This window comes from Protobothrops mucrosquamatus, unplaced genomic scaffold, assembly GCF_001527695.2.
Source record: "Protobothrops mucrosquamatus isolate PMUCROS unplaced genomic scaffold, P.Mucros_1.0 scaffold497, whole genome shotgun sequence".
Taxonomy (NCBI): domain Eukaryota; kingdom Metazoa; phylum Chordata; class Lepidosauria; order Squamata; family Viperidae; genus Protobothrops; species Protobothrops mucrosquamatus.
The window spans coordinates 26,487-50,830 of NW_015386813.1; the positions used below are offsets into that span (position 1 = coordinate 26,487).

A 24,344-nucleotide genomic window follows, 5' to 3' on the forward strand; every position below is an offset into this window, starting at 1 on the left:
CAGTCGTGTTACTAACTTAACTGTGGCAAGAAAGGTCGTAAAATGGGGAAAAACTCACTTAACAACTGTCTCGCTTAGTATGAAAAATGAAATCTTGGGCTCAATTGTAATCATAAGTTGAGGACTATATGTATGTGACTGGCTGAAGATGAATTTGAAATCTGTCTTCCTAATTCTAAACCAAAACCTGAGACCACATTGGTTCTCAGGAGCAGCAGAAATCACTAAAAGGAAGGTATACATGTAAATGAAGGATATTCACTCCATTTTTTTAGCATTTAAGTCATTTAATATCAATTTAACTGAAGATTAATACAAAAGGTTAACAAATCAAACATACTAATGAAAATGTGATTATTTCAGTTAAGAAAAAAAATCTCTATTGTTCTAACTGTAAAGGTTTCAAAATAACATAATGGAAAGAATTCTACTATATTAATTCAAAACATATATTCAAAGTATGTCAATTATTTTTAGAATAACTAAAGGTAAGTTGTGAGCACTTACCTTTTTTAGTCAGTTGGTAAGCAATCCAGCTCTTTTTGTCTTGATAGGTGTAGTTGTCTAAAAAAAAACAACCCATCACAAACTGAGTGGCTACTAATTTAATAATATAATAACTTAATAAAAACTCCAAGGGTATCATGAAAAAGCCCTTTTCCAATAAAAGGAATTTCAGGAATATCAGTATTACTATTTTTTTACATTTAGCTAATTTTCACATTAATGGGAGCTAATTTATATTCTTTACTTGTTGTCTAAGAAGATATTAACAGTCCATACTTTCTTATAAATAAGTTTTGTAAATCCAACAGAAGATTAAAGTATGTGTTTTCAGGTCGCAAGAGATGATGCAGTTTTTTGAAAAAGTGAACAAGCTACAAATCAAAATTAAATCCAAGGGAACTATCTCCTTAGTTAGCTGAAAATTCAGATTCAGACTATGAACTATATAAAATGCCAGTATCAAATACCATGTAATCCTATTATTATATGGGACTAAGCAAACCTCAATGTATTATCTCTGAATAAACAAATAAGTGATGTAAGTAGAACAATCATTCTTTTTTCTATTAAGAATTTAGATTTTTGGGGATTATTTATTTGATAAATTTAATTACCAACAATGGATTGGAGAAGTCCCTTCCATCTACTTCCAAAACATTACATTTACAATGGAATATTGTGCAGTGAGAACAACAATAATCTTGTATTTTAAAAAAAGTGAAACTGCTTTTAAAATTGTATCACATAAAAGATATATATCAGTCCCATCAAATGAACTTAGTTTATAATATAATTGATTTAGACTAAACAAAAAAAGTCTGTTTACTCTTCCCTTCTCTCTCTCTTTAAACAAAAGATTCTACTTACAAATTAAATCTAACTCTGCTGCATCTTTGATAGTTGCCTGGTTCTCCTTTAAGACAAAGAGTTATGAACAATATTACAATTATATTAATACAATATTATTGAGATTGGAATAATATTGAATAAGACATTAAACCAGTTAAATATATAACAGAGGAATGTCACTGAACTTGTCTCAATCTAATACATTTTTGAGTGAAATGAATCAGAATTGTATTAGACATTATGTGAATGACACTGAAATAATGTATGCTCACAATCTATGTTTCAAGCAATAAGAATCCATTCATTGCAATTAGTCTTTAAAAATGAGGTTCCACGTTACATTATTTTATGGACTTCAAAAGATTGTTATATATTACCTGTCTACTTCAGGAAAATTGTTTTCATCCACTCTGTCAGTTCAGAATTTAGTTGAGTTTATTATTTTTTATGGGAGATAATTTATAGAAAAAACCACCAGCAATAAATGTTTTTAACCATTATATATATTTTTAATTCTAAGCTACCTTGAATGTATAAAGAATAAACTAAATGACTAACTTAAGATGACTTTGCAGAAATATTAGGCTAAAATGAGGATAGCTATTCAGTGTCCTATGAACATAATCTTATTAAGAGCAGCTGTAAGCATATGCAATTCTATATTTTCCAGATAATAATTACATCTTTATAATAATAAAAAGGGAATCTTTCTTATAATATATATATTAATATATTTTTCAAAGAGATGACATAAAAGCATTTGTACTTTGCTCTTACCTCACAAAGTTCAACAACTGCTTGAGATATGTTTTCCTTAAAATGATGAATTTTTAAAGACTGAAGTTGAGTCTCGGACAGAAACCCCCATGAAGTCAGCATTTTTGATGTTTCTGAACGTGGTATTCGCAGCACAGTTCTTCTAATATATTCAGCTACTGTTTCATCCATAATGAAGACCCTCCAAAATTAAGACAAGAATTTTGTTCTTAAAAGAATTGCATTTTACTTCTACACAGTACAGCGCAGATAGTGGACAATGAAAATAGAAAAAAAGTTCATAACAAATGGCAAATCTTGTGCTGTACGGACTTTCATAATAAGGACTCTGGACATCTCATCCTAAAATGATATACAAGACAACTTGAAGACACATACGTGTATCAAAAGCAAGACTAAGAAAAGACATCTATACCATTATAAATATCACAGTACAGAATGTACATTTCTATTTACACTACAGAATGCAACTGTAGAACTTAACAGTAATTTTAAGATATTGATAGGCAATAGTTTTCTTGATATAATAAGGTGAGCACAATTTCAATTTTAGGGTTAATTTTTTTACAAAGTTTCTTTTAAGGTTTGGAAAAGGAATTATAGTATTTTTCTCCTAAACTTACTGGCACAGCTCTTTGCCCATTATATCCTCCAAAACCTTCCTGTTGTCTGCTACATAGGGAATATTCAAAGAGTACAGTCATTCAAAGGTCTCACCTATCCAAGAGACTAAAAGATGCCTCTACACTTTGACTACATCAAACTGCTTCAGAAAACAGAGCACATCAATACTTCGTTAGCAGGATGTGATACACTGCAGTGGTAAAGTGCTTTTAGAATTATTCATCTAGGGATAAAGTGCACTAGTGTTCTTATTAACATAATTTCCTTCAAGCACCTGAGGGCAATACACTCTTTCAATTTATCTTCGCTATTCCTTGGAGTAGCTTTGCAAAGAGGCAACTTCTAAGTACCTATAGGAAAAGATGGCAAGTCCTTTCCACTCAGATGCTGGATTTTAGCAGATCTGGCTGGTTGATCCTCGCCTGATCCCCAGAATGCTGGCAAAGAGACTAGAACAGTGGTTCTCAACCTTTTTAATGCCGCGACCCCAACCGGTCGTAAGTCGAGGACTAAACCGGTCATAAGTCGAGGACTACCCAACCGGTCGTACGTCGAGGACTTTCCCTGCCCGGGAGCGCCGCGCATGCGTGGTTCCGCCCCCTGCGCCGGCCGAGGCGTAGCTGGCAAGCGGCAGAGATGGAGCAGGCCGACCACCAGCTGGCCCAGTCCAAGGGAGGTAAGGCACCCGCCGGAAAAGGGGGGGAAAATGGCGGACAGCCTTGCTTGGCGACCCCCGTGAAATGGTCGATCGACCCCAAATGGAGTCGCGACCCACAGGTTGAGAACCACTGGACTAGAATCAACATTTACAGACTTTCCTCCAAACAAACCTACATAGAATCAAGGACTCCAGTTAGGCCTTATTGGCTACTTGCACCCAATAAGGTCGTTTTCTTAGCAAAAATGCACACCTTATTCTCCACTGTTGTTTCTGTGTCTCATATATGTGGGTATATGCACAATTCTGCATTTATTTATTTTTGTCATATTTATGTAGTGTATATCGGAGGTCATGGGAGGTGGTGACCCTTTGAGAGCTGAATGCAACGACATTTCATTTTAATGTGTGCCGATTAATGTACCTTTTCAAAGGGACGATAAAGTCGTTATTCTATTTCTATTCTATTTTTCACGGCCTCCTCTCAGAATAGCGTTCAGCATCCCCGTCAAGCCTGGGATTTCCTGGTGGTCTCCCATCCACGCCCGGATGAGGTTACTCAGGTCCTGCCCCCTGCATTTCCACGTCTCTCTCCCCCACAGCTGGAGAGAAAGTCACCCCACGTAGAAAGAGGCAACCCGCCCTCGCCGCTTCCTTTTCCGTGCCGGCGCAGGCCGACCTCGCAGGGTCGTTGTGAGGACGAGAACACACACACACACACACACACACACACATGGGGTTCGTGGCAGTCCTCCCTCCCGTTGCTGCTCACGCCCAACTCACTTCGACGGGGGATCCTGCCCGCCGCTGTTCCGCAGCCGCCGCTTCTGGGCCATTTTGGGGTCTTTTTCGTTCTCCTCAGGACATTTGCCGCCCAAACCTCTGGCGCATCCATTCGAATTCACCCAATCGCCGCCTCGGGACTGACTTGGTCCCTCCCTTTCAAATGGCCCAATCGGCCTCCTCCTCCGCGCCCAATCGGCCAATCACAACGCGACTCCTCCCCAAGGCGGCGACATTCGTGCTTGTGTCACGCTCTGGAAGTCTCCACCCCCGCCGTGGTCCTTGCGCTCGATTTGGGGCGGGTGGGGGGGAGTAGAAACCTCGGCCTGTGACTCACTAGACTCCGGGAATAACTTCCGGATGGAGAGACGTTCGCTTCCGGGTTATGCACTTCCTGGGTAAGATATTTTAATTTTCCATTTCAGCGTTCAGTAATTTTTTTACTAACTGTTAAATAGGGGTGAAAAGCGGTGGGGGAGCCGAAGTGTAAATGCAATTGTGGGAGGTAAATGCGAGGGCGAGGAGAAATAGTAATGATTTCTTTATATATATATTTATATAATGAAGTTATACAATTAAATTAGATGTGTGTGCGTCTGTTCTGTTTGAATACATGTTTTAGAAGGCACCCTTGAAATGAAAGGTGGGAATATACATAAATCAGCTGAAGATACTGTATATGAAATTGCAGAACAAAGCACATTAGGCATTATATCCGTCTGTTTTAGTAATATTAAGACTGTGATGCATCTTTCAGGCAACAGGTATTAAACTGAGAACAAACTTGGATTGAAGGAACTTTAAATTTGCTTGCCATTTATCAACTGGACAGCCATTTGTCCGAAATGGTGTAGGGTTTCCTGCCTGAGCAGGGGGTTGGACTAGATGACCTCCAAGGTCCCGTCCAACTTTTATTATTATTATTATTATTATTATTATTATTATTATTATTATTATTATTATTATTTGGACGGATTTGCAATGCGATCCTATTCATTCTTATTCAGAAGGAAAAAACTGTTTTTCATAACATATACAGTTGGTCCTTGACTAATAACTGTAATGGAGTCCAGAATTTCCAGTGTAAGTCATGAAGGTTGTAAGTCATAATGATCATAAGTCGAGGCACCCATGTGACTAACCCAATTTTAAAACCTTTTTGTGGCAGAATGCCATGGTTGTTAAGCGAGTCAATGCATTTCTGTGGGGTTTTTGTTGGAATGTTGTGAATCGCATCACATAACCATGGAACACTGTATAATTAGCTGTAAAAGAGAACCAGTTGCCCCAAACCTGAAATGCGACATAATGACCATTGGGGTGATACCTTTTGGAGTCCGTTGTAACTTTGAAGGGTCACTAAGCACCTGGCCATTAAGCGAAGACCTCTACACGCTTTGCTTATAGCTAATCCTGAACATGATCCTTGCTGTCCTTAGGTAGATTTTAGAAAGAGCCGGACCTGTATTGTGAACAGCCATTACTACTGCATTTAAATAGTTTGGGAATAGGATGGTTTGGCTCTGCAAATTAGATTCCTAAGGCAACGCCATTTTATCTAACTTCTTAACAAACAACGTAAGAAAAGCAGCTTTAGATTTCAAATTACTGAGTAGATTTCTTCACTTTCATTGTTAATAGACAACTTTGTAGAGAAATATTGAATCCTAGAAGTAGTGTTAAACACCAAATAAATGGAAGGAAAAGCACTCTTTATTACTGTGATTTTCTATTTTCATTGTTCTGTTTACTTTCTGCAAATCTAGAAGTAGATTTCATGCATCATTTGAATCATATTAGTGTTTTATCTCAGTTGTGAATTAGAAAGACATTTTTCCACTAAGATGCTTATTACTAATAAAGCTTGAATGAATCATATATTCTGTATGAATATGTCATTTTTGTCACATAAATAGTCTTGTGCTATAACTGAACATAAAGTTCTTAATATGGTACCACTTTATTAGGGATCAAATAATCCTGACAAAAATGTATATATGTATAAAATAGGACAACTGGCTTTTTAAGCCTCTTATTCAAATAGAATTGTTATTCTTACACAGTTGTACATATTAATACTTACAAGAAAATGGCACTGGATAATCTATTCTGCTTGCTGCCTTGCCACCTTGTGGCTATTTATATATTAATTTGTTAGTGGCGTAAACTGAGATGATGAATACAGCCCAGCTCAGCCACATTGAATAAACGTCCAGTCCAGGTGTGAGGACAATAAGAAAAAAATGAATAAGCAGAGAAATGATTTTCTCCCCAGAGAATGGCTATCGCTTGTTTCCTACTCACAAAGAACTCCTTTTACTGGATAAATGATTTCCTCAGCCCTAAAAGCAGAAGGAAAAACTCTTTGCCAATTGGCTCAAAAGCAGCTCAAATGCTCCCAACGTGATATTCTGCAGGTGCTGCAATTTTAACAGCCATAATCCAGAGACATGTGAGACAGGTTGGGAAATGCCCTTAATGGACAGCAGGACCTTTCAGCTTTAAAGCTAAGCAGAATTGGGCATGGTTTGTAGTTGGATGGGAGATTATCAGATAATTTCAAGTCTGCAGGCTAGACTGGAAGTAAAAAATAAATAAATCAGAAGAATCCAATGGCAATCCTCTTCCTTACAGTTGGCAAGGAAATTGAATGCAGTTATATTTATGTCATCACTAGGAGTAAAGCTCGGTTCTCTGCTTCTATCCCTCCCAATCCAGGATGCTATTATCCCAGCTAAGATTTGCTTTCTATTTCAGGCAAGGGGTCCATTTGTAAATGAAAGCTCTGGGTTGCATCCAGCTGCCATTTTTTTAAAAAAAATGCCATTGGAACCTGTTGTCAAGTACATTGCAGACAGAGGTTACAGTCACACAGAGAGAGAGAGAGAGAGAGGGAGGGAGAGAGAGGGAGAGGGAGGGAGAGAGGGAGAGGGAGAGAGAGGGAGAGAGAGAGGGAGAGGGAGAGAGGAAGATCTGTGCTGGGATAACATCTCCATTAAGAAATTAGAAAAGATGAAAGGGAACAATACCACTTGTTTCATGCCTGTTTGTGACCTGATTTATCTCCGTGATGGCACCTATTTTATAACAGCTTCTATGACATGCTTTCCAAACTCCAGACAGGTTCACCAAAACAAACAGGTTTTCTACTCTCCAATTAGAGGCAGAGACAAGAAGCCCAGGCTGTATTTGCTTCCTGGTTTGTTTTTTTTTAGAAAGCAGAAGAAAAGTCAATTTCCATGTAGGTTCAGCTACCCTTGAATCAAATAATAAGGAAAGCTCTAAGTTTAGCTTTGAGTTATTTATGAGTTTGACTAACCTATCTACTAATCCTGCAATCCATTAACAAGGAACAAGCCCACACAACCATTTGTTTTCCAGTAAATCATTTAATCGAAGTTGCTCATCAAAGTTGTGCCGATCTTGCAGACATACTAGAGCCATTTAAGAAATGGAATTTCTCCTTATCACTTTCCGCATAGTAATAGCCTTACAACTTCGTTATGTAAGCTCAATAACAATAACAGAATAACAGAGCTGGAAGGGAGCTTGCAGGTCTTCTAGTCCAACTCCCTGCTCAAACAAGAGATCCTATGCCATTTCAGACAAATGGTTGTTGAATCTCTTTTTAAAAACCTCCAGTGATTGAGCATCCACAAGAAGCAACGGATGGAAACTCATCAAGGAGAGAAGCAACCTAGAACTAAGGAGAAACTTCCTGACAGTTAGAGCAATCAATCAGTGGAACAACCTGCCTCCAGAAGCTGTGAATGTTCCAACACGGGAAGTTTTTAAGAAGAGACTGGACAGCTGTTGGTCTGTAATGGTATAGGGTTTCCTGCCTGAGCAGGGGGTTGGACTAGATGAACTCCAAGGTCCCTTCCAACTACTACTACTACTACTACTACTACTACTACTTCCTACTACTACTACTACCACCACCATTACTACTACTACTACTACTACTACTACTACTACTACTACTACTACTACTACTTCTGGAGGCAAGTCGTTCCACTGGTTAATTGTTCTCACTATCAGGGAATTTCTCCTTAGTTCTGGGTTGGATTTCTCCTTGATATGTTTCCATTCTCTGCTACTTGTCCTGTCTTCGGGTGCTTTGGAGAACAGGTTGACCCCCTCTTCTTTGTGGTAGCCCTTTAAATATCGGAAGAGTACTATCATGTCTATCAAGCTAAACTTGCAGTCTTTACTTTATGGACTCTCCTAAGCTTGTAAGATTACAAGCAAATCTGGCCCTCAACTTTATTCTATGGGATTTTTGTAGCTGTATCCTGTACCAGGTAGTTCAACTATCTCAAGGGACACAGTCTACAATAGCAAAACTTACTGGAAGGGCAGGGCTTCGTTTTAGGTGGTCTTTAAAAGAAAAATATCAGGACACTGGACAGGTCCTGTCATACTATACTGTAGTGGTTAATGCTGGCTGGAACTTATCCAGGAAGAGCTGTTGTTTCAGCAATTTTCTAAGACCTTCCAGAAGGTTGGCTGGATCAGGTCGCCCTTTAAATCAACCCCATTTGAAAACCTGTCTGTATTTCCTGAATGACCACAGGCCAGTTCTTCCACTGCTTTGGAATAGACCAGGGGTAGTCAACCTTGGCTCTTTTATGACTCGTGGACTTCAACTCCCAGAATTCCTGAGCCAGCTAAGCTGGCTCAGGAATTCTGGGAATTGAAGTCCACGAGTCATAAAAGACCCACGGTTGACTACCCCTGGAATAGACGGAGGAGTATCCTTCATATGGTAGGAAGCTGGTAGAACATGCTGCTGAGTCACCTGCACGTGGAAATGCTTTACGGCCATGTCTCGGTTCCAATAATATTGCCGTTCCTCAACAAATGTGCTCGGAACAAGATGGCATGACATTCAGCATGATTTATATCAAATATTGACAGGAGGAAGACCCTATGTTTTTTTTTCCCTTTGGGATGAGTGGTTCCTAACTCGTGATGCATCCGAACTTGTCACCTCATCTACACACTGAAGAGTGTAACGTTATCATCCGTCAACTTCAAAAGTGCCACAAGGAGGTAAGACTCTGAAAGGATCCAGAATGCTGCTGCATCTCCACAGATCAGAGGCTTATCTTGTGATCCTGTTCTTAGACAAGATTGACATTTGCTGGTAGTACCACATGATAGCTAACTTTTTCTAGAAAGTTCTGCCTGTTCCTTGCTGCCTCAAGAGCACACAGAAGGTTGCTAGGAATGTCTTTACAACAAAGCTTGGTTTTTGTTGCCTTTGTTACACACCAGGATGCCTAGGTCAGGGGTAGGCAACCTTGGCTCTTTGAATGTCTGTGAATGTCTGTGACTAAAAAGAGATTTGCTTCCTTTGTACCGATCAATTACAAATAGAGCTTCCCCTGCTACAACTTCTTTATCGCTTTAACAACGTGACCTTTTATTATGCTTATAAACAAAATTTATCCCAGATCTGTAGCGGGAAGTCACATGAGGTGAGATACCCTTGTGAAGTCCTTGAAGCTTTGATTCTGTTCTTACCTCAACGGAGCTTAGAGTCTTAAGAGTCCTTTGTTTCATGGGTTGGAAAGACAGATCCAGCCTCAAAAATAAATTAGGTTGCTGTAGGAATTCTTCCAGTACACCACTGACAGTGATCCAGTGTTAGAAGAACTAAAGGCCATTTTTTTCCCCCAACCATGTTTGGGATCAGTTTTAGGAATGGCTGGTCCAGCAAAGCTCGTCGCATTCCACTATCCTGAGATATGTCCAGAACTGGGGGGGAAACGATAGTATGCTTGAAATATTAAATGTAATTTACCTCCCACAGCACTTGTGAAAATATTTTTTGAAGGGTCCAAGGAGAAGAGAGGAATAAGCTACCCTTTCTTCATCCTCCCCTTTGTAAATAGTCTTTTATCCTCTGTATGCTTCCCATTCTCAACAGGAACGCTTTGCTTAGGCTTTTACGGAAGAAAACCTCTGTTTCCACGAATTGTGTGTTCCATTGTGATAATGCATGCACAAATGTTAGCCTATCCAGACTGAAGGCAATAGAACGGCCAACCGCTTCCTGTCTTTTCAATGACTTCTGTCTTCTGAACCAAACAAAGGAGTCAAACATACTTCAGGAACTCCCAAATTCTCATGGAGATTCTTTTTTAAAAAGCAAATTCCTGTATTGTATTGGCGAAAAATGGCTCTTTTGTCAAAGGTCTTTTGACTGGAGGGTGGATAGGCAATATCCCCCCAAATCCTTCCTGAGTCTCTGGAATTATTTGGTCAGTTGTAGATCCTGGGTTAAACATCTTTATCAGCTACAGTATATTTCGATAGAAGAGGAATCACATTTTCCCTGTACGTTGCAAGGTTGACCACTTGCAAATAAATGGCCGTTCTTTACTCTCTCCAGATCTGACAAAAACCAGCGTCACTTTTTGTTTGACTTAAAAATGACCGGTGTGCTTCCAAAAGAACAATGTCTATTTATTTGTTTGTCATGCATTGGATATTTTCTCCACCTTATCGGGAGTATTGCCAGCTCGGTATCACCTGAGAAAGTACCAGCTGAGAAAACATTTTCAGCTCCAGCAGGAATTCACCTCAGTCTAAAGGCAGCATATTTACATGTTCCACGTGCCCCTTCCAGTTAGTTACAGGTGTATTGAAAGGAGATTATACTGCTAATTATTAGATGTGTGCCAAGATTCAGATTTGAAGGGCAATGTTGAAGGTGAATGGAGTCTCTGTAATTTTTGTTTTGACTGATTTTGCCCAGGCTTTTCTTGGTTGTGATGTTTTTAATTGTGCATTGGAAGTTGTAAGTTGCCCAGCATTTTTTGAAGTGAGGTGGCTAATAACGTTAGTAGTAGTAATACTATAATAAAATTAGTAGTAGTGATATTATTAGTAGTAATACTATAATACTATACTATAATTTTGTTCAGTTACTAAGTCATGTCCAGGTCTTCACAACCCCATGGACCCCAGCATGCCAGACGCCGTGCTATAATACTATAATAAATTATAGTAATAATACTATAATGAAATACTTGAAGGATATGGAAGGGAAAGCCACTAAAAACCCCACATGAAGCTGGTTAAGAACAGGCATATTAAAGTAAGAAAGAGAAGGCTTTATTTTAGCAGCTCAAGAACAACCTTTTGCCGACTAATGGCACCAAAGTGAAAATTCAACATATATCAAACAACATGTCACCTTTGTAGAGAATAGGATGAAACAATTGACCTTTTAATTTAGCAACTGCTATTATTTTCTTGGAAGAAAAATAAAATACAAAAATACATATTTTTTAAATAATTTAATGCTGGAGGTTGATTTTGCAATGTCTTTGCTTCTCTCCTTGCTTGATAACTGAATACTTTAATTAAAAAAAAATACACTGTTGGCATAGGAAGTAGTAACACTAGAGATTCTAGAATATTATTTGGGATGGGTTTGTCCCCCCCCCCCTTTTTAACAACATCAATTGTTCATTTTCTTCTCCCTTCCAGCATACCTTCTTGAAGTTTTTTGGCCATTGCAATGATATTGACAGAGCAATGAGGAAATGCCTAAAGAAAGAGGTAAAAAAATTGGGAATGGGGATATTGATAATCTTGTCAGCTTGTCAGTTTAGTAAACCTGGCCACCGAGTGACTCTACTGGGACCCGGTGTTCTCATATTCACCGAGACGTTGTCACCCAAATGATGCAAATTGTATAATTATTAGGCATGGCAGCATCATGACACAGTATAAAATTGTGGCTTGTGTCAAGACAGCTGAGCTGATGTCGGTCAGCTCTCTCAAGACTTCCAGACTCTGTCGTTTTTTTCATTTGGTATCCTGCCTTCCTTTCCTTCGTCATACTTCGGTTGGCACGGTTTTCGGTGCTTGTACGTTTCCTCTACGTCGCCTCCAACTCCCTCCGAACTGGTCTTCCAATCTTGACCGCTTCACCGATAAGCCTGCGGTACTCCGGTTACCTTTTTCGTGGAAAGGAAGACAGAGGACCTATGACTTTTGCATAAATTAAACGTCATTATTTTTGCGGAACGTCCGTGGATGCTTTTCAGTTATTTGGCACGATCTAAAGAATGCCGAGGGAATCCTTTAGGTCAGTTCTGAAGAAGCTTCTTGGGTGAGAAGCGAAACATCCTTCAAGAAAAAAAGGAAGGAAGCCCAGTTGCCTTTTGAAAAAGCACGTTTGGGACATGGTTCAATTAACTATAGCTAAGCCCATTCTATGAACATTGCCAGTACATTGTATAAATCTAACCAATTGGGTTAGTCCAGTAGTAAACAGTAGCTAGCCAAGAATTAAGGTGCTATAAAAACCAGCTGTCCTGGCTTACAAACTATGGTTTAGTATATTTTGTTAAAAGTTATTTATAGTTTGTTCAGCAAACTATGGATAAAAAACCTTGATTAGCTTTGCCATAGAATAACAACAACAACAACAACAACAACAACAACAATAATAATAATAATAATAATGATAAAGTTGGAAGGGACCTTGGAGGTCATCTAATCCAACCCCCTGCTCAGGCAGGAAACCCTATACCATTTCAGACAAATGGCTGTCCAGTCTCTTCTTAAAAACTTCCAGTGTTGGAGCATTCACCGCTTCTGGAGGCAGGTTGTTCCACTGATTAATTGTTCTAACCGTCAGGAAGTTTCTCCTTAGTTCTAGGTTGCTTCTCTCTTTGGTTAGCTTCCACCCGTTGCTCCTTGTCCTGCCTTCAGGCGCTTTGGAAATAGGAAGAATGTACTGATCTGATCATTGATAGGTATAGAGAGTCCTTATAATCTATGGTTAGCTTAACCATGGATTGTTGACAGGCCACCTTTGCCTCATCAGTAAACCAAAACCAAAGAAATGGAATTAAGTTTTAAGCTAGCTGGACACCATCAAAACTGACACCCCAGCCAGAACATAGAAGTAGCACAAGACTGGAAAATGTGGAGAGACCTAGAATCTCCAAGAGTCGCATACGGCTGAATGGATATCATCATCATCATCAATCAATCAATCAATCAATCAATCAATCAATCAATCAAGCTACTGAAATCTGGTAACAGTTCTGGAAGCATTCTAATGCCAAAAAAAAGTCACTCCAGGAACTCTGTCTAACGGTGTCGGGGTAACTCGGTGGTTTCCCTTCAAACTTACAAAAATAAGTTTCGTCGAAGAGTGTTACATATTTATGACGTATAATTGTGTGGTACTTTTTATGTTGAAGATTCCGTGGGTCTTTTTACACAAGTATGTGATCAAATGTCCTGGTACCTGTTTATTTAACACATGTTAAACTAGATCACAGTCACGATACCAGATATATCAGAAGATATGCATCCCTCGGTACTGAACTAATTTCTGAAATATTTACAACACTGTGGTTAAGGGGTGCCCCATACCCTCATATTGGTCATACTGTGCAGTCTTCATCTTCACAAATATTGGAAACATGGCATTCAGACAACAAAATAATTTATGGGCCGTATCTGAAAAAAAAAATATCTATACTTTAATTCTTTTCTCTCTCTTTTTTGGTTACCTGCTTTATCTTTATTTAGTTTGGTAATAAGCCTTACCAATAGACACCTCCTTACCTATAACTATTTTTCATTTTCCTTTTTTTTTTCTTTCTTCCAGCAGATACACTTCCCCTGGCTACCTTGCCCTTTTTTCTTTCCCTAAAATGAATTAAAGATGATACAAAATGCAAGTCGAAAGGGATGTGACAACCAAAGGCATGATTGAAAAAAAAAATGGAATTCTTTGGTCCTTATTGTTTTTAATGGAAGCCTATGTATTTACATACAATATATTATTGTCTAGAAGCCAAAATCCTGTTTGAAAGTATTGACAAAGGTATTAAGAACGGCTTCAAAACATATTGTTAAAGAGGGTGAACAGAGATACATCCACCCACGATGTGGAGCATTTCAATGCACAGTTCAGATTGTCTCTACATCTCTTATGTAAACTTTAGGGTCTCCCAAAGAGGGTTGGCTTCAACCAGTTTTGACTTTTATAGATTGAGCCACATAAAGAACCTGAGCAGATTAAGGATGCTTAGATTAGAGTTGGTCAGATTGGACCAGGGGTCTTCAAACTTGGCCCTTTTGCGACTTGTGGACTTCAACTCCCAGAATTCCTCAGCCAGCGTGCCTGGCTGAGGAATTCTGGGAGTTGAAGTCCACACGTCATAAAAGGGCCAAGTTTGAAGACCCCTGGATTAGACCCATGGGCTAGAAGCTTCCATCCCTGACTACACAACAAAGCCCATGCTAAAGAGCCTACCTATGTCTGAAACGAACACACATACACACAACTAAAACAACCCGTATTCTCCATTTCACTAGAAAAACATTACGGCCCTGCATTCTACATTTGTCAACTGTCGGAATGCAGCTGTTAGAGGCAAGGGGTTTTCTTAAAATTCATCAAAAGAATGGGGGTGAAATCCATTGAACGTGGTTTCCTTCCCTCAAACCACCACTCTTCAAGTCTTCTACAGCAGGGGTCCCCAACTTTGGCAACTTTAAGACCTGTGGACTTCAACTTCCAGAATTCCGGGAGTTGAAGTCCACAGGTCTTAAAGTTGCCAAGGTTGGGTTCCCCTGTTCTACAGGTTGGTTGAAATCCATACTTGAAGTGCAGAGAAATTATTCTTGGAAAGAGAGGTCAGTTTTGGGGTTGGGAAAGTTTCAATATGAATTGCCCCCATTTATTTCATGTCTGTAAGGCAGGATCAGCTGTTCTAAGCCCGCCTTCTGCAACCCCATGTCCTCCAGATGTGTTGGGCCTACAACTCCTGGAATACACACATTATAAAAGGATGCTATCATCCTTGCTATTCTGCCATCCCAGAGAGCTGACTCTTCATTTTCCTTATGCAGCTCACAATCTTTGTTTCAAACTAATGGTAAGGCTTATTCACAAATGCAGCAAATCTACAAATTCATTTATTTCAAGGCTGGAAGAAAGGAAGGGAGGAAACAAAAAAAAATCTGCCTGCATATATTAATAACAGTAAAACTGTGTATTATTTTAAGTGGAAAAAAAACCACAATTGGCATCAATCCCAGAATACTAGAGAATTAAAAGACGAGTCAACCATCGTGTGAAAAGATTGCCTAGAACGCTTACCCTAATCTACCACAGAAATATAAAAAGTTTATATGTATATATATATATATATTTGAAAATATATACTGTATTAAAATCAGCAAGCTTATTTGTTGAAACAGAAGGGCACCAACTAACACATTTTATGTACAGCAATACATATATATATATGTATATACATACATACATACACACACGCATACGTACATACATACATACATACGCACACACATGCAAGACAAACAGAAAAAAATTGAATTGCTTACCTTTCCATATCTACAAATGCAAAAACTGGGGAATCTTTTAAAGATTTGTACAAAACCATTTACATGAAATCATATGACATACTTAACAGCAAATATTTGCATTTTATTAAATACTGTGGATATTAATAAAGATATTCAACCCAGTATATACAGCACACCTATATAACTAAATACTCAAGTGATACTGGAAAGATAAAACTAGACGAAGAAGCTTTTTTTAAATAAAACCTCTTTAAAATAATTACTGACCATAAAGTTTTTTTTTTAAAAAAACCCTGAAATTAGAATAATCATACCGATGTATTTTTTTGTTGTTACAAAAGTAAGATTTAGAATTTGATTTTTGTTTTATGAAGGAATTATGTTTGGCCTCTTTCAGCTACTCATTGGCCAGGAAAATGTAAAAATAAGAATATGTTGAAAAAGCTGTGAAAAAAAAGTAACGTTTTAGAATCAGGTCTGCTTGGAAATCCAGAAGTTTAGGATTCCAAGAATTCTATCCATTCAAAGCAAGTTCCAGCGTGGGAACATTTTCCTGCTAATTCATAACAACGCATTTCTGGAAGAAGGACTGGACCACATTTCGATAAGGATTATTTCAATAAATGAATGTGTTGCTATATATTTCGTTCCCATGATTTTCCTTTGCTTGATATTATATACTTCAGGGATTTGATCCCCGAGTCCAGAACGGTTGGACTCCAGAAACAAAGCATTTATGAATTTATTGAGATTCTTTGCCATCCATAGCAGAGAATAAGAGAAGAATTCTCCATTTCTCCTTCCCTGAAAATCTTGGTTTATATGTTCAATGCATTCTGGTAAGAACATGGTTTGATGCTTGAAGCCAAACTTGGCGCTGATTTGTGAGAAATTTTCAGAGATTTCCTGCCAGGAGGAACTTTTGCTAAATAAATGCATTTTTTTAAAAAAATCAACGAAAGAAATCCTCTCCCATCTCCACGAATTCAATATCACATCAACAATGCTGATGATGTTACCTAGTCGCAAGAAAATAACCAAACTCAGAGAATACTAAGGATTCCACAGTTCTACCCTGAGCTGCAGATATTAGCTTCTCTTCTCTTAAATTCAACATCCCATTTAGAAGCTCGAACACCTAATAAGAAATTGAACTTAAAAGGAAAAAAAATTGCAGAGAAAAAAAAAACCAGGAGAAAATGAAAAAAAAAAAACCCCAAAAGGTTAGAAAACTCACGGAAGTCAGAATTCATGAAACAGACTTAAGCCTAGAGATATTTAACTCTCCGTTCCCCCCTTTTATTTCTCTGCAATTTTTGTAGCCTTCTCATCAAGCAGCTCCATATGTGTCTATGTTGTCCTTTTAATGCACCTTGATTGGGCCTTGCCAACTTAAAAAGAACACAGTCCTTCCATTACTTCTCTAGGGTTTTCACCGACGGCGTAAGGTGTTAAATCGATGCAATTACAGACAAATCTCTCCAGTGCTTCCAGAAAGTATTGGGGTCAGATTCTAAGAGCAAAGGAGTACAGAATGAGCCAAAGGAAAGCTCTGCCTTTTTGCATTTTTCTAATGGAAAGCAAGAGCTATCAATTGCTGGACAATAAAAGGAATTCCAGAACCTCTAATAGCAGCATTTCAATGGCAGCTCTAAGAGTTTTATTTCACTTCTTAGAGGTGGGAGTAGCCTCTAGGCCAGCAGGAATCCTTCGTTCTTTGTTACTATCCTAGGTCGGTGTAACTGGGTTATTACCGTTCGACTGATTAGAAAAAATAGTAAACATTTCTTATATATATATATTTAAAAAAATGGTACACCCTGCCCTATTCCTCAAGTTCTCAAGAGGGGTTGTGTTACACTCACAGTTTCGGCACTCCACCGTTCTTCTTTAAGGACGATTCAAATACATTGTCCATCTTGGAAGACAATTTGTGAATATGAATCGCAGATGGAATTCTTCCCTTTTCTTTTAAATGCCTCAACAGTCCGTGGCATTATGTGATTCACTGCCTTTTGTCTTTGTTGGCGTAGCACAATCTTTTTAAAGACAATCAGGGAGATTGTTCACATGTGCAAAACCTATCCGGTCTAGGTTAAGTACTATGAGAAGCGCATAGATATGGATATGGATGAATAGATGGATATATATATATCTCCATCCATATCCATGCCCATGCCCAAATCCATATCCATATCCATACTCACAGAGATACACAAACGCAAATAAATTAATTAAATAAATTCAACCAAAAGGAGGAAAGCGATCCAATCCAAGTAGGATATTTTGAAAGTTTTTCTTTTTTTTTGCAAAATTGTTTTTTTATATTCATCAGCCATTATAAATTATATCCCCCACATACCGTATCTTCTATTGTTAGTGGTCGAACAAACCAAAAATATGGACATCTTCTTAAAGTAGGCCAGGCAGACAATTATGATTTAGGACCGTTGAATTCTAAACTGAGTCATTTGGACTGATGCCGTGACAAGCTGCTTACAATAACGGGAATAAGTTAATTAATAATAATTAAAAGAAGAAGAAGACCAAAGAAGTAAGATTTGTGGTGTGCCTTAAAGGGTTTACCGATAGTGCTTCTGGCACATGGAATGTATGTTTCTCTCCAGCCACGTGGGTGTTCAAATGCAATTCTTGCCAAAGGCTGGGGTCAATACATCTGCCTTTCCTTCCACAAAGAAAAATCAACCTTGCTAAGAAGAGTCGTTGAATTCAGCAAGGAAATTGATGCAACCTCGGAGATGTTAGATATGCTTTCACAAAAGCCTCTGGGAGGATTTGCTGGTATTTCATTTTGGCTTTCGTGTGATTCTTCTCAAACCCGGAGACATCTGAAATCACTTTGATCCCAGGACATTCTTCTCCCTTTTCCCCCCCCCCCCTCCAACAATGTCAAACTTCATAGATCTTGTCTTGGAGATAGCTGAACAACGAATCTAGTCCTTTGGAAGAGCTCCAGAGCTGCTTTAACATCTGACATTCTTTCTCATTCACATCTTCAAGGCCAGATTTTAGAAAACCTCGAACCAGGCATTTCGATTCTTCTAAAACCTAAGGGAAAGCAATTACAATCCCATTAACTTATTAATTATGAATTAATGTATTCATCCTTTTAGGAGGATGGCCCTGTCATCCAAGCCATCCAGAGTCATTTACTATGAGATTGGCAGCAAATAAATTCAGTGAATGAATGAATGAATGAATGAGTGTTTTCTAGAGGGAAAAAAAGTTTAGAGTGAGGAGACCTATTGGGATCTTGGCTTCATTGGAGACATTCTTTGGTCTCCATCTTGATATTTTTGACTCTCCCATGAACACTTCTTTCCTTTGAGATTGATTGATTGATTCATTCATTTATTCATTCATTTAATTTCTATAGTCACCCAACTTAACCAGGTGACTCTGAACAGCTTTATATTATACAGTAATAAAGTAGTTTACAAGGCTGAACCGAAAGGTAGGAAATCTTGAGTTTATACAGTGCTCACTTTTGCTATTCTTCCATAAATCACATACAGTAATTTTATTTTTGTTGGAAGTTTCATCCTTCCAGCCTTGTAATTGTTTTATATTCTTATTGTTTTTACTATTCCAACAGATGCCTTGTTTGCATTTTTTTTTATAGTTCTGCTGGATCTTAATTTAACAATTGAAAGCTGCTTTGTGTTATTATCATAGGACAACAAAAAGATATAATTAACTTTTTTTTTTTTTTTAAAAAAAGGGTTTTGGTAAGTAAGAAGCATTCTTAGCTTCACTGGCGATTTTTCCTCTATTCTTTTACGACTTTCTTGCCCTAGAAAATTTGAATGCTGCATGTTATAAAAAAAAAAACCTAAGCTGAAATGAAGGTGGAGGAGAACCTAAGACCTGAACATAGGACCTGTCTAGGGTTCTCATCAGATCAAGAGCATTATTGGCTCACCCAAGACATGCATACAATACTTTTGTAATATATGTTTTATTGTGTCTCACCCCCCCCCCCCAAAAAAAAACCCATTTTGGAAGGAGATATAATCTATAATACATTTAATTAAAAATCTGATTTGCTTTGGAAAGTCTCCGAATTCCATTTTTAATTACCTCACGTTTTACACTTTACACTAGTTGGGATGGAGTTAGGCCACCTATACATTTAATAAAAAAAAGCAAATAAAAGCCAAGAGAAGGAGTGCTTTGCCTCAAGACCCTTCTGAATGAGTTTCTGAAAGAGCTGAGGTGGGAAACGGGGCATTAAGAAATTACCCTGAGGTAAGATGGGTGGCAAACAAACAAATTCTTCAAAGTTCTCCATGAAATCTCATATTCTTCTTACCACGGCACTGCAGGACGCCATTTCTTTTACCCTCAACATCACTTCCTGTCCAAATGTGGTGGGCCAAAAGACTTGGGAGACAAGCCCTCTGCTGCAGGCCTCTTGCGCCGTCAGCTTCCTTCCACAAAACAGCATCTCATTGGCCTGTAAGGAGAAAATGTATTTGAACAGGACAAGTTGATTCTTCTCCTCCACAAAGAGCAAACACAAAACGCAAGGTGACAGCGAATAAGGATTAGCACAAAACAGGTAGGGGCCTATTTAGAGGTAGATGCAGCTATAGGATAAATAGAAAAATAAGGCCTCACACTACACTGGTAAAAATGAATCAAATGAAACACTCTGAATTTCTTTTGTCCGTGGTCTAGTGGGGACTGTAGATGGGTTAACCAAAGATCTTTCTTTTCCATTCTTATTAGATTTTTAAACCCGATTTGGACCGGAGAGCTACTTAGAAATGGGAGCTTTAGATAGAAAATTGCCTCTTGACCACGAAACAGGCTTCAAGATACTTCAATAGTTATATTTGCAAGCAACTGATTCAGCTGCTCTTCGGGAGCAAACAACTTTCAGCCATGAATATTTGCTTTGCACATACAAATCAGAAATCCAGTGGGGAAGGAAACCAAATGCCCGGGAAAAGATCTGCTACGAAGAGAAGAGACGTTCATTTCTTTGGTCCAATATTCATCCAGTAGGTGTGGAGTAGAAAACCACAATGTAGGACAGCGCCTTTCAAGTTGTTTAACTGAAAGGGGACCACAGAAATCTGAAAGAAGGAAATCTTACCAGTGCAACACCCAATATCTGTGGAAATGTGTACGATGAACAGCCCGCCGGAGTGAGCCGAATGGTTGCGTAGGGCGTTTGGAACCAGGCCTTTTCACTTGCCCAAACAATGTCACAGAGTGGTAAAATTGAAGCTCCCAAGCCTAGAGCAGGACCATTGATGGCAACCACAATGGGCTTCTTAAACTGAATAAAGGCTTTCACAAAATCCCTAAAATGGAAGAGATGGATGAAAGTCACAATGAACTACTTTGTTTCATGAGAACCTTTGTCACTGCACCAGGCAGGACTCCAGGCAGTCAAACTCTTCGCATCTTTCTCCAGAAGCCAATCAAAGGTTCTCATCCCACTTTTTTTCTATAGTAAGCAGAAACATAACACTTCTGAACATGGCTGTGCCATCCAAACCAGAGTACCCCATCTTGCCTTGGATCACTTGTCTTAACATGAACTAGAGGTTTTGTAGCTGTGGTTGATGTGCCATGTTCTTCTGGATGGCTTTGCAATATGAAGAACTGATATTCAGGCACTACAGAAAGGGTTGTCTCGCTTACTTTGGCCATGTCATGCAAGGGAATTCACTGGAGAAAGCAATTATGTTTGTAAAAGTTAGCAGAAAAAGGAAACCAGGGCATCAAAGAACACAGTGGCTGGACATCATCAAAGTTGACACCAGCCAGAGCATAGAAAAACTCAAAGAAGTAGTGCAAGATCAGAAGATGTGGTGAGACCTGGCCCACAAAATAGCTAACAGTAGGATATGACTGAATGGATAGTATCATCATCATCATCATCATCATCATCACCACCACCACCACCACCACCACCACCACCACCACCACCACCACCACCATCAACAAGATGGTTCATCTGTAAGTCTTATCCCTCCCCAGATATTAATTGCTTGATATTTTGAGTTTTAAGACGATTCTTTCTTATCTCATCTCTCCTACTCTCCTTATATGTTTCTTCCTATACCAAAATATTAATCTAAAAGCAAAGATGAGGACTGTGGCAAAATGAAGAGCCAGAGAGTAGAACTGTCAGGGCCCACTTCAAAACCTCATCCTAAGAAAGCAGTACTCGTGGAAGCAGTTTCCTCCAAAAGGAACTTTTATTAGGGGAAGCTGATAGTTGGCATAATAAGCAGGATCTGAGGGTTTCCCACTCAGATCAATAGGTTTAAAAGAGTCTCAAGCAAACCCCACCCCAATAGTTCATCTGGTCAGTTCGAATGGGCCAATCCTCAGGTGTTCAGTCCGTTGTCGGAAAGGAACTGATAACATCGGTCTTTCCCAGGCTCGCAGCAAGGTTGTTAGGTCTTTGCGCCTTTCCTTCCGAGATAGGAGATAAGCCAGATGGCCGGAGGCACATTCCTTTCTCACCCCAAGGTAACATCAAGGGAGAGATAGTTCAAAGAGTGAATATGCAGTGGAAGGGATACATTGTAGCGATAGAGAGAAGCAGAGAGACAGCCTGCAGCATCTTTCCCCCCCTCCCCTTCAGGAGTATGTCAGAACCCCAAGTGATGGAAGAAGCAGAAATAGAAAAGAGTCCCCTTGTTAATAAATGGGTTCTGACATCAAAGTTTTTTTGTAATCCCTCTCTGGACAAGGAGATGACTTGAGATTGCCCACGAGCACTCCACACAATTGCTCCTCATGAGGAGATTGCAAGGCGATGGTCTCCAGTGAATTTAGAGTTCTGGGACATGAGGGAATAGCCATTTTGTGGAAACCGTGATCGGTGCCTTCGAAAGGACACTAGGTTTGTATGCTTCCTTTCCTAATCACTTGCTAACTGCTTTTCAGCTATTAGGAACTTTCGGATCCACACATTTTACAGCACTGAGTTAAGTTTCTTTTATTGCTTAGCAAAAAAGAACTATTACATACATGTTTTTTACAGGGTTTTTTTAAAAGAAGACCTCCAAGTGTCCTTCCAGCTCTGTTATTCTGCATTCTCTACAACCAGAGATAATTTTTGGCACAGCTCAAAACAGAATTTCCAGGAACAGATGAAACTGCTTTATAGCTAGTTAAGTCATTGGACTGTTGAGTTCAATAATGGTTGCTTCCAAGAGTTTTTCTTGTCCCAGGAGAACACATGGATTCCAGGTTCAGATACTCATAGTCAGTGGTGGGATTCAGCCGGTTTGCACCACTTCACCAGAACCGATAGCTAATTTTTTGTTGCCCAGGCCCAGAATGGACTTCCGGAAGCAGCATCCACGCAGAGAACCGGTAGTTCACATATTTGAATTCCACCACTGCTTATAGTCCAAACCGTAGAAACTTCTGAATACATACAGCTTGTGCTGCAGCGCTATATCATGCCTTCCTAAATGAAAACATACTGTTATTTGGTATAAACATAACTGACATCAATGAACCATGATTACATGGCTACAATTGGCAGAAGTGTGGCATGAGTCCAAATTGTATAGGACAATCCATAGTTTGCATCTGAAAACCCGTCCTTCATATTATGTAGATTGGCACTGAACGTAATATGAGATGTATGAGAAGGCGATATTTTAACTTTGAGAGTCTATTTGCATGTAAATGAAGTCATTTCCCTAAGAAGAAAAATCTTCAAACGTTGCCTTAAGAAGTCCAGCGAACAGAGCAGAAACACGATGGAATCAAACCATGAAAAAAATGCTAACAAAATTCAAAAAGCGAGTTAAGAGAAAGATTGCTTTGGATTTCTGCAAACCGGTGTTCTCCAGATATATTGAATTAGAAGTCTTGGAGCCCAAAGCTATGTTGGCATAGAATTTCAGTAATTCTTAGTTTTTCTTGACTTACTGCCTTCTAAATATATCAAACCATGTTTGGAAGACAACAGATCAGGGAAAACATGAGAATAACTAAACCAGAACTAAGAGAATTCAGACAATCTTGATTTAATCAATAAGGTGCTAATTGCAGAATGGACTATGGAAGGAACAAGCCTTCTAGGGTGACTATGTAGACATATTTGGACTGGCACAAATTGCAATGAGCAACCTTTAAGTAATTATACAATATTAAGGAACCTACCAAATGTAAGGGATAAGTACAGGAAAAGAACAGATCCTTTGTTATTCTTTGTTGGCTTGCTTTGCTATTGAAAGTCTATTTTCATGAAGATGATAGCACCATCTTAGCCCATATTGCCATGGGCAAAATAATAATTTAGAATTTAGATCACAAAGATTTATTGATAATTGGATAAAGATAAAATCCCTTAAATTTCTTACTATACAGTGCTCTTCTATATTCAGCTGGGGACCAAATCCCAATGTGGCAGCTAAGGAATTACAGATAGGGTGAGGAATATTAAGAAGTTTGTGTTCTGGACCACATAGGTCTGTATGTTAGAATATCTGGCATTTATTGGGTTAAGTGCTGTCTCCTTAAGAGTTGGCTTATGGGTAATGTAGTTTAGCTAGTCAGCTAAACAGACTCCCTCCCACAGACCGGTACGCTCCCACAGAGCGGGCCTCCTCAGGGTGCCGTCGGCCAAGCAATGTCGGCTGGCGACCCCCAGGGGGAGGGCCTTCTCTGTGGGTGCCCCCACCCTCTGGAACGAGCTACCCCCCGAGATCCGGACATTCCGGATCTCCTAACCTTCCGCCGCGCCCTCAAGACATGGCTTTTTCAGCAA

The 24,344-nt window shown here is 39.0% G+C and overlaps 3 protein-coding genes across 3 annotated transcripts in view; 1 reads left to right on the forward strand and 2 right to left on the reverse strand.

Annotated features, from left to right (window-relative positions):
• Positions 1–4,309, reverse strand: part of CENPN (centromere protein N) — an 11,577-nt gene extending 7,268 nt beyond the window's left edge. The window contains exons 1-4 of the mRNA XM_015816784.1: positions 4,199–4,309; positions 2,134–2,314; positions 1,375–1,420; positions 508–564 (exon numbers count right to left, since the gene is read on the reverse strand). Of these exons, the coding sequence (XP_015672270.1) occupies positions 508–564; positions 1,375–1,420; positions 2,134–2,314; positions 4,199–4,251 (337 nt within the window). The 5' untranslated portion in view covers positions 4,252–4,309. The remainder of the gene's footprint in view (positions 1–507; positions 565–1,374; positions 1,421–2,133; positions 2,315–4,198) is intronic.
• Positions 4,310–4,543: 234 nt separating this feature from the next.
• On the forward strand, positions 4,544–11,899 carry CMC2 (C-X9-C motif containing 2). Its single transcript, XM_015816779.1, has 3 exons — positions 4,544–4,596; positions 9,119–9,253; positions 11,702–11,899. Exons 2-3 carry the CDS (start codon positions 9,173–9,175, stop codon positions 11,897–11,899), a joined length of 279 nt encoding a protein of 92 aa, XP_015672265.1. The 5' UTR covers positions 4,544–4,596; positions 9,119–9,172.
• A 6,582-nt stretch (positions 11,900–18,481) lies between these two features.
• The window catches only part of CDYL2 (chromodomain Y like 2), a 25,570-nt gene continuing 19,707 nt past the window's right edge, over positions 18,482–24,344 (reverse strand). The window contains exons 5-7 of the mRNA XM_015816780.1: positions 20,694–20,904; positions 19,905–20,048; positions 18,482–18,640 (exon numbers count right to left, since the gene is read on the reverse strand). Coding sequence (XP_015672266.1) covers positions 18,482–18,640; positions 19,905–20,048; positions 20,694–20,904 — 514 coding nt within the window. The remainder of the gene's footprint in view (positions 18,641–19,904; positions 20,049–20,693; positions 20,905–24,344) is intronic.

Coding starts and splice junctions, on each gene's coding strand:
- CMC2 (XM_015816779.1), top strand. CDS start 9,173: ATGCATCCGAACTTGTCACCTCATCTACACACTGAAGAGTGTAACGTT. Junction 9,254..11,701: donor TTCAAAAGTGCCACAAGGAG/GTAAGACTCTGA, acceptor TCTCCCTTCCAG/CATACCTTCTTGAAGTTTTT.